General features: G+C 49.4%; 1 protein-coding gene across 1 annotated transcript in view; it reads right to left on the minus strand.

Moving 5' to 3' along the window:
• Positions 1–10,634, minus strand: part of LOC111949813 (stAR-related lipid transfer protein 13) — a 108,891-nt gene that overhangs the window by 56,613 nt on the left and 41,644 nt on the right. The window contains 1 exon segment of the mRNA XM_070433862.1: positions 7,650–7,680. Coding sequence (XP_070289963.1) covers positions 7,650–7,680 — 31 coding nt within the window.

Here is a 10,634-nt window from a genome sequence, read left to right on the forward strand (position 1 = left end):
CGCAAAACAAAAAGTCTGGTGAAAAAACTTCAGCAAGAAGAGGTCTAAAAGTTATTATAAACATCTGTCTAAGGGGATTCCCAGCAGGGGAGCGAAGCAAGCAGAAAGTCTGTGTGTCTAACTACCGGTTTCTATGATGGCACCATAGGGAGAAGTGTCCTATGGACTGGGTGAGTTCTAACAACGTATCTAAGTGGGGGCAAAAATGAAGACAAGTCTGACCGCGATTTAATAAAACTTTCTTGTGGGGCAGAAAAAGGTGCTTCCAGGGGTGTTACAATTGTGGGCGGTCGACTGGTGGCACCACTTAGGTCACAGAGACAGTCAGGGTCGAGCGTTTTTAATGGAACAAATCTCCCTATAGTGGCTCCCGAGATAGCGGTGCGAGGCGAGGTACATGGTGCGCCACCATAACGGTTTGGGATCCTTCATGAGCGAGCAGAGACTAGTGGGGCCGGGTAGCAACAACAATAAGGTTTGGGTGCCGCAGTGTGAGAAAAGCTGCCGTCACAGTGAGGGCATTGCATGAGGCACACCATAGGTCCGGCAGGGATCCCTGTGAGCAGAACTGTGCGCACCATTGAGGTGTCCCTTCAGTTTATGGCAAAGTCCCAGTGACTAGCTGTGGACGACATAAAGGTCCCTGGCAGAGTTGTATGAAGGACAGACCTATTTGGTTACCGCACCTCCCAGATGCGTCCCAGAGCCCAAGAAGGTCGTTCCCTGAGAAGACTGGCTTTTAAAAAGGACAACCAATACCATTGCGTTCCACAGGAGTTTGAGCAGATTGGGGGGCATAGGACAAGACCAGTCCTAGAAGGCTTAAAAAGATCCAGCAGTCTAGTGGGGCGCAAGAAAGGTCAGGATCCCTCTTGGGGTTTATGGTGGCACCATACATTCTTAAGTGGGGTCCCAGGCCAGAAGCAAGGTCCTGAAGAATCCGAGTGACTTTCATAGGTGGGGAACCATAGGGTCCACAGAGTGTGGAGGCGAGCTTTACTTCCTATGGCAGCCATAGCTGTTTAAACATTTAGCATAGTGGGTCCCAGAGTGAGCAGACCTGTGTCTGGACACCGATAGTGGGGGGTCCCAGAGAGGGTGAAGCAGATGAGTGCAGCCATCTATGGGGGTTGCTTCGTAAAATGTGACCACAGACCATGCTAGCACCATACGGTCTCTAGAGTGCGGGCGGCAAGAAACTGGTGGGCGTCATGGAGCACCCAATAGGTCCCATGAGCGCGATCAGACTGTTATGTTGGCACCAAGGTCCCCAGAGGGTGAGCAGCACTGTGGCCACCATAGGAAGGATCCCAGAGCATGGTGAGGGTTCAGAGTTCTAGGTTGTATACATTGCGCTTGCGCAACATATGGTTCCCAGAGCGCGTCATGCAACTGCTGTCACCATATTGGTCGCGAGGACGACGAGACAAGAACTTTATGTGGAGCAATTTGGCCACCATTACTAGTGTGGTCTCGCAGAGGGTGAAGCAGGTACTGGCAGCACCATAGCGTCCAGTACTGCGGGAGGCGAGGACGACTGGTTGTTTGGGGGTTTAACACTTTCAGTTGGGTAGCCACATACGGTCCAGAGCTCCGAGCAGACTGAGGAGCGGTAGGGGTGAGCGACCACTTAGTACATCTGAGGTTCCCTAGTTGAGTGAGCAGTCACTGGTGCACCAGGGTGGATCCAAGAGAGAGTGTAGCAGATGTACTTGGGAGCACCATAAATGGCTGTCCCAGGATGGGTGAAGTCAGTCACTGGTTTGGTAGCACCCATAAGTCCGAGTTGAGGGAGGCGGCACGAACTGTTAGCATCCATAGCTGTCCAGAGTCTGTGAAGCGTGAAAAGTCAGACCTGGGTAGGCACCATTAGAGGGGGTCCAAGAGTTGAGCAACGTGGATTAGCACCAGTTAGGGACCCAGAGTGAGCAGATGGGTTAGCCCATAGGTCCCAGAGTCAGTGAGCAACCTGGCGTAGGCCACCACTAAGTCCCGAGCGGTGAAGCAGACTGGTAGCAAAACCCATAGGTCCCAGAGTGAGCAGACTTGGCTGTGGGCATCCATAGGTCAGCGAAGAAGAGATGGAGCAGCAGAACTATCTGGTGCACCATATGGGTCACAGTGATGTGAGCTATAAACTATGTGGCACCAGTTACTGAAGTGCGGGTTAATCCCAGGAGTGAGCAGACTGCCGGGACGACGCATAAAAAGGTCACCAGAGCGAGACAGGACTTGGTAGCACATAAGGTCCAGAGCGAGCAGACTCGGTTAGCACCAATAGCGTCACAGCACGTGAGCAGACTGTCTGGCATTCCATCCATGAGGTCCCCCAGGAGCGTTAGAGCTTCAGACTGGGGCCTGGCACCATAGCGGTCCCAGACGTGAGCAGGACTCGGTAAGCACCATTAGGTCCCCAGAGCGAAGCAGACTGTTAGCCACCATAGGGTCCCAGACGCGAGGCAGACTACGGTAGCACCATATCCCAGAGTGAGCAGAGACTGGTAGCCACCATAGGTCCCCCAGAAGCCGGAGTGAGCAGACGTCCGTAGGCACCATAAGTCACATGAGGACGGCAGACTTGGGTCGGCGACCAAGTAGGGTGTCCCAGATCGTGAGCAGTAGAACGGCGTGGGCGCAGTAACATCCAAGTTCACAGAGCGTCAGACTGGTGGCACCACCACCGCGTCCCACTTGACTGCGAGCCCAGACTCGGTGGCACCATTAGGGTGTCCACTCCCAGAAACATGCGCGTCAGACCTGCTGCCGCACTATACAAGGTCGCCACGAGTAAAGTAGCATAATAGTGTCGTTTTTGTGATAGCTAGACTTACCAAACCAGATACTCTTTGGTAAGTATGCCTCGAAGCGGTCCCGCAGAGGCGCACAGAAGTCAGACTGCTTGGCACCATATGGTCCCAGAGGTTGAGCAGAGCTCCTTAAAGGGAGCCATCCACGCATAGCGGTGTCCAATACGTTTAAAAACATTCTAGTGGGGCAGAAAGGTCTGGGGTTTAAAAACATTCTAGTGGGGCAGAAAGGTCTGGGGTTTAAAAACATTTTGAGTCGGACAGAAAGGTCTGGCGTTTTCCCATAGATGCTTCGAGTTTCCTCTCGACATAAAATAAAATCCAATTGTATTGGTCACATACACATATTTAGCAGATGTTATTGCAGGTGTAGTGAAATGCTTGTGAGAACATAGCAGCAGATATACCGATCGATCGGTATAGAGTTTAAAGGCCATGAACTATGGAGATTACACATCAAATACAGTCAGGCCACACAGGCCACGTTTCAGAGAGATGAGGATTCAAGTTTCTGTCTGACTTGTGATTCTCCTCACCTCTACCCCAGAGAGCTGACCACCCTAACCTCTACCCTAGACAGTGCTCGTGTGTGGTGTGTGTGTACGTCGTGTGTTTAGTCACATGCAGGGCTATTTGGGATATGGGCCCAGAGAAGTTTCTTCGGCTGGACTATGTCACTATAAGGAGGTGAACCGGTGGTTATGATGACAGCCCATAGGGCCCATATGGCTCTGGTCAGCAGTAGTGCATTATATAGGGAGTAGGGTGACTTTTGGGATGCATCCATAGATTCTGCAGATCATCTGGTCCAGTAACATGACATCATACAGTCTCTACAGTTTCCACGGTACAGCTGTCAAATATAGGCAGAGAATATCAGAGCTCAGAGTTAGCTTAATCTCTTTATATCATCATCATCATCCTACACAGTTATTACCCTGACTGTGTGTGTCTCAAATGGCACCCTATTCCCTGTATTGTGCAGTACTTTTCACCAGAGCCCCATATATGCTATGGTCAAAAGTAGTGCACTATATAGGGAGTAGTGTGCCATTTGAGACATAGCCTGTGTTTCTATTGAAAACAGATGTTCTGTTAACTACGGTTCTCTTTCTGTTAGTGATTCTGACCACATCACATTGACTTTGACACTGACTTTGGTCTGGCTTACTTCAGCCATGATATGGTTCTAAAAGGGAAACGGCATGTCGAGAGTCTCGTGGTTAAATATACTGTACACTACGAAAGCAATGGTAGAAACACACTGTACTAAAATATGACATCAACAGGACCATGGGGAAGGAAATTTTTACATTTACATTTAAGTCATTTAGCAGACGCTCTTATCCAGAGCGACTTACAAATTGGAAAGTTCATACATATTCATCCTGGTCCCCCAGTGGGGAATYAACCCACAACCCTGGCGTTGCAAGCGCCATGCTCTACCAACTGAGCCACACGGGACCGTGTGGCTAGAAATGTCTTGGTTGTGTTGACAAACAGTTACTGAAGTCATCAACAAGCTAAACACTACATAAAGTCCATAGATTTACAACCATTACTATAGGGTTAGCGTGCTGTAGCTGTGAGTAGTGATACGTCACTCTAGATTACCCTGGTGTGAGTGGTGTTCATTCACAGAGCTGTAAAGTTGTCTGTTAAGAGCGTGTCATATATTACAGCCAGACCACACAGCAGACATTCCTACCTATAGGGAAGAGTGATGGAATGTGAACAGGGTCTCCTGTACATTATTGACATACCCCCTGTTACACCCCCCCCCCGCTCAAAAAGTTAATGTGAGAGTGGAACATGAGACAAAAAAGGCATCGCCCCGTAATCCCCCAGCTGCCCCCAGGGCCACATCACGACACGACAAATAGTTCCCTCAGCTGTAACTATGTAGTACTAGTAACAATGGCATGCCTCCTAATTTGATCTGTGTCCCACCAAGCCATGCAGTCAGTATAAATAGGCCTTTAAAAGAAGAGCCTGACAGGCTGTGTGTCGGGAGGGACATTCTCTGGACATTCTCCAGACACTCCTGGGGAGTGAAACCTGGACCCTGGCTGGCACACCTGTCCCCATCCATAACTCACAACCACATTGTTTCAGAGCAACAGCCATACCACCCTGTGGAAAAAGCACTAGCAGACAAGCCTTATGTGATTGACTGGTTTTGAAACCATGCGGGTCTTATGCATGCTAAAATACAGTGTTAGCCCGCTGAGCTAAAGTCCAGGCATTTGCTCGGGGAGCTAATGCAAGACGTCAGGTCTCATGCAAGGTTACTCATCACCCGAGAATGGTTCACCGAACCACCTCTGTTAAACTTGGAATGCTCCCTGAAAGACCCTGGCCTAACAGAGCAGACCCTGGACTAACAGAGAAGACCCTGGACTAACAGAGCAGACCCTGGCCTAACAGAGCAGACAGACCCTGGACTACAGAGGAGACCTGCGGACTAACAGAGCAGACCCTGGACTAACAGAAACAGACCCTGGCCTAACAGAGCAGACCCTGGCTAAACAGACGCAGACCCTGGACTAACAGAGAAGACCCTGGACTAACAGAGCAGACCCTGGCTAACAGAGCAGACCCTGGCCTAACAGAGGCAGACCCTGGCTAACAGAGCAGACCCTGGCTAACGAGCAGACCCTGGACTAACAGAGAAGGACCCTGGACTAACAGAGCAGACCCTGGACTAACAGAACAGACCCTGGCTAACAGAGCAGACCCTGGCTAACAGAGCAGACCCTGGATAACAGAGAAAGCCCTGGATCTAACAGAGCAGACCCTGGCTAACAGAGCAGACCCTGGCTAACAGAGCAGACCCTGGCTAACACGAGCAGACCCTGGCTAACAGAGCAGACCTGGACTAACAGAGCAGACCTGGCTACAGAGCAGACCTGGCAATAACAGAGCAGACCCTGGACTAACAGACAGACTGGATAACAGAGCAGACATTTACATTACATTTAAGTCATTTAGCAGACGCTCTTATCCGAGCGACTTACAAATTGGAAAGTCCATACATATTCATCCTGGTCCCCCCGTGGGGAATGAACCCACAACCCTGGCGTTGCAAGCGCCATGCTCTACCAACTGAGCCACACAGACCCTGACTGAACAGAGCAGACCCTGGCCTCTAGAGCAGACCTGGTAACAGACGACAGCCCTGGACTACAGAGCAGACCGTGGACTAACAGACAGACCCTGGCTAACAGAGCAGACCCTGACTAACAGAAGCAGAGCCTGGCTAACAGAGCAGACCCTGGACTAACAGAGCAGACCTGGCTAACGAGAGCCTGGACTAAACAGAGTACCCTGGACAACAGAGCAGACCTGGCTAACAGAGCAGACCTGGTAACAGAGCAGACCCTGCTAACAGAGCAGACCCTGGACTAACAGAGCAGACCTGGCAACAGAGGCAGACGCTGGCTAACAGAGCAGACCCTGGCTAACGAGCAGACTGGACTAACAGAGCAGACCCTGGACTAACAGAGCAGACCCTGGACAAACGAAGCAGACCCTGGACTAACAAGCAGACCTGACTAACAGAGCAGACCCTGGACTAACAGAGCAGACCCTGGACTAAAGAAAGACCTGGATAAGAGCAGACCCTGGACACACACGAGCAGACCTGGACTAACAGATAGACCCTGACTAAAAGGCAGAGCCCTGGCTAACAGAGCAGACCCTGGACTAACAGAGGAGACCCCGGCTAACGAGAGCAGACCCGGACTAAAGAGCAGACCTGGACTAACAGAGCAGACCTGGACTAACAGAGCAGACCCTGGCTAACAGAGCACCCTGACTAACAGAGCAGAGCCTGGCTACAGGAGCACCCTGGACTAACAGAGCAGACCCTGGCTAACAGAGCAGACCCTGGACTAACAGAGTAGACCCTGGACTAAAGCAGACCCTGCGTAACGAGGCAGACCTGGACTAACAGAGCAGACCCTGCTAACAGACAGGACCCTGGACTAACAGAGCAGACCTGGCTAGCAGACGCAGACCCTGACTAACAGAGCAGACCCTGGCTAACAGAGCACGACAACAGACCCTGGACTAACAGAGCAGACCCTGAGTAACAGAGCAGACCCTGGCTAACAGAGCAGACCCTGGACTACAGAGCAGACCCTGGCACTGACAGAGCAGACCCTGGACTAACAGAGCAGACCCTGGACGTAACAGAGCAGACCCTGGACTAACAGAGCAGACCTGGCTAACAGAGCAGCCCCTGCACTACACAGACAGACCCTGGACTTCAAGGCGACCCGTGAGCTAACAGAGCAGACCTGCTGACTAACAGATCAGACCCTGACTAACAGAGCAGAGCCTGGCTAACAGAGCAGACCCTGGCTAGACATAACACAAGAAGGGAGACCCCGGCTAAGCAGAGCAGACCCTGGACTAACAGAGCAGACCCTGGAGCTAACAGAGGAGACCCCTGGTACAGAGCAGACCCTGGACTAACAGAGCAGGACGCCGCTGGACCTAAACAGCCAGAGACTAGGGATCAACCTAGACAGCATACCCCCTGACTAACAGAGCAGACCCTGGCTAACAGAGCTGACCCTGGACTAACAGAGCAGACCCTGGCTAACAGAGCAGACCCTGGAGCTAAAATAACTAACCAGGGCTGCTAAAGACAATATAAAGACAGTGATTGTGTCCCAAATTGCACCATATTCCATATATAGTGCACTACTCTTGAACAGGGCACATAGGGCTCTGGTCCAAAGTAGTGCACTATGTAGGGAATAGGGTTCCATTTGGGTCACGTCCCAGATTCAACACACAGCCTGGTGAAACATGTACACATGAAAAAAGCCTTACCTGCTCCTGCATTGGTCATCTTACTGCACATCTGCAAAGAAGAGAAACAGACCATGGTTAGTCAGACAACAACATTGTACTGCAGCCCTCAATACCGCTCTAACTGCATGGCTGTCTTAAACAAACAACAACAAAACAGATTGGTTGAAGAATACACAAGCAACTTTTCAAAATGTTATAAATACTACAGTGACATACAAGTCAGGTATCAGTGGCATCCTAGTAATGTCACAGAGGATATATTCAGAGAGGAGATAGTAATGTAATGTAATGATAGTAATGTAGATAGTAATAGATAGTAATGTAATGTAATGTAATGTAATGCCACAGCCATAAAGAGTTAAGGTTTACTGACTGATCTATCAGGCTGCTGCCTGCTTTACTGTGTTACCATAGAGACCTGATGGCTGGTTCAATATGGACAGCTGGCTCATGTTTGTACATCACTTTAGTATTTATAACATCCTCTGTCTAGTGTTATTAGACCAACTTAGACTAAACACATGGCTATAATCCCAAATGGCATCCTATTCTCTATAAAAGTGAAATACTGTTGACCAGGGTGCACTATAATATGGTGTTTTACATTGAGACTTACCTCCACGCCAGTGGGTCGCCAGTGTTTAATGTTAATGTAGGCTCTAGCGTTATCATCAGAAGTGTGACACTAACGACTTGTGGTGAGCAGAATCAACAACCTCTGCCTCATCAAGACAGTTGCTTTGTGAGAAGGTGTTAAAGTTCACAGTTGGCGTTTGTTATGTAAATGCTTGTTGAAAAGTACCAATGGCCTGGGCTTGGCCCCAAGTCATGGCAGGTCCACCGGAGCCATGGCCCAGTGAGACACGGGTGCCAGTCCACATAGGTAGAAACAGAAGTCTGAGTATTTTGGGTAAAACACCTGGTTAAATCCTCATTGGACACTCACCATAAGTATTTAGGCCTGTGTGTCTCCAGAGACAATACGTTGTGATTTTAGAGGTCAGTTGGTGGTTGTGGATCTCCATGTGTGGCTGGACAGGATCTTTGCCACAGCCAGAATAGTGCACTATAAAGGGAATAGGGTGCCATTTGGGATGTACCCGTGGTAGAGCAGCCTACAGTATGAGGAAACACATCTATTACAGAGAGTAGTCTCTGTCCAACAGCAGAGGAGTGAGGTGGTTAACAGGTGGAGACATACAGGCAATATTCGGTCTCAGGCAGAACACTATGAGGTGAAGGGACTGATGTTGTTACCCAAGTATCCCTGCTTATTGACTGTGAGAATCAGCATAACAGGGTCAAATTTCATTATTACATTTCTGTCCTCTTCAGTCATAGGGTTGGAGAACAGAAGCAATGCTGACAGTGTCTCTCTCAGCTCTCTGCTCTAACCAATTATCTCATCTCATTCTGCAGACAGAGGAAACTACGTGTGAGTCCCAAATGGCACCCTATTCACTATATAGTGCACTACTTTTGACCTGGGCCCATGGGTTTGTCGAAACTCTAAACTGACGTGTGTTAACATAATAGTTCTAATAACAGGCTCTGATCCACATCTACAAATAAAGCTGTGATGAAAATTTGCCTTCTAGAACTGACTGAATGGCCCCAATGGAGATACCGGTCTGTCTTTTACTCACAGGGGCTTCAAAGACTGTCCTAGACTTCTGTCTGTCCCTCGACAGCCCAGATAAAGTCCTGTTAGTGACCTTCCATTTTCCTTTTCATTGATATAGTTACACCCATAGACTTAGATAGACATCACATCATTGTGTATGTCCCATTATGGCGTCTGTGAGAGCATGGGCAGTGCACCATTGAGGTCATCTCCATTTTGAAGCGGTACATTTTCTTCTTCTACAACTTCTATAAGTTGGCAAACAAAGGGTGCACACTGCCACCTGGAATGTGTTGTTTGAGCACGTATAAAGCCAAGGTTGGCGATTTACTGCCACCTGTAGATATGGAATGTTTGCTCACAAGTATAATGTATTGTCTGATCCCTCCTGGTGACCTGGATGGAATGATGTGATCCTTCCATAAACCATAGGAAGTCTCACCCAGTTTACTACTTCAAAATGGTGAAAGTCCTCAATAGCGCTGCCCATGCTAAAACAGGCTTTTGGACACTAGAATCCTCTATGGTTATACCACACAGCCTCAGTTCTGAGCATCCACCACATGTCGGGTTATGGGTTAGGTCAGGGGTCAGGTGACAAGACACAGAAAGGAGACAGCCCTATCAGGAAGCTCCCTCTGCTACAACAACCAACATTTTTATATGGACTGACATGTCTGGTCTTTGGTCTGGTCTACCTGTCCMCTGCATTGACTAAATAAAAACGAGTTCTGAAAAAACAAGTGGAAAACATTCCTAATCTAACAGGCTATGGGTTATGTCCATGCTCTACAATAGTACTATCTGAGATGCTGCTATACATTGTAGCTGGCAATGGGATGATGTACAAAGTTCACACGAGATCTGGAAGGAATTACATAATCCCCATCATGCATTTCTTCACTTTCTTTTTCCTGCGTTTCCCAACTCCCCCCTTCCCCCTGTGTTCTATGTAGAGTACACTCCCAGCCCCACACGGAGCCCTGTGTTCTATGTAGAGTACACTCCCAGCCCCACACAGAGCCCTGTGTTCTATGTAGAGTAACTTCCCAGCCCAACACGGAGCCCTGTGTTCTATGTAGAGTACACTCCAGCCCACACAGAGCCCTGTGTTCATGTAGAGTACATCTCCAGCCCACACGGAGCCCTGTGTTTCTATGTAGAGTACACTCCAGCCCACACAGAGCCCTGTGGTCTATGTAGAGATACACTCCCAGCCCCACACGGAGCCCTGTGTTCTATGTAGAGTACACTCCAGCCCCCACACGAGCCCTGTGTTCTATGTAGAGTACACTCCCAGCCCCACACGGAGCCCTGTGTTCTATGTAGAGTACACTCCCAGCCCCAACAGAGCCCTGTGTTTCTATGTAGAGTACACT

This window comes from Salvelinus sp. IW2-2015, linkage group LG22 (genome assembly GCF_002910315.2).
Source record: "Salvelinus sp. IW2-2015 linkage group LG22, ASM291031v2, whole genome shotgun sequence".
Taxonomy (NCBI): domain Eukaryota; kingdom Metazoa; phylum Chordata; class Actinopteri; order Salmoniformes; family Salmonidae; genus Salvelinus; species Salvelinus sp. IW2-2015.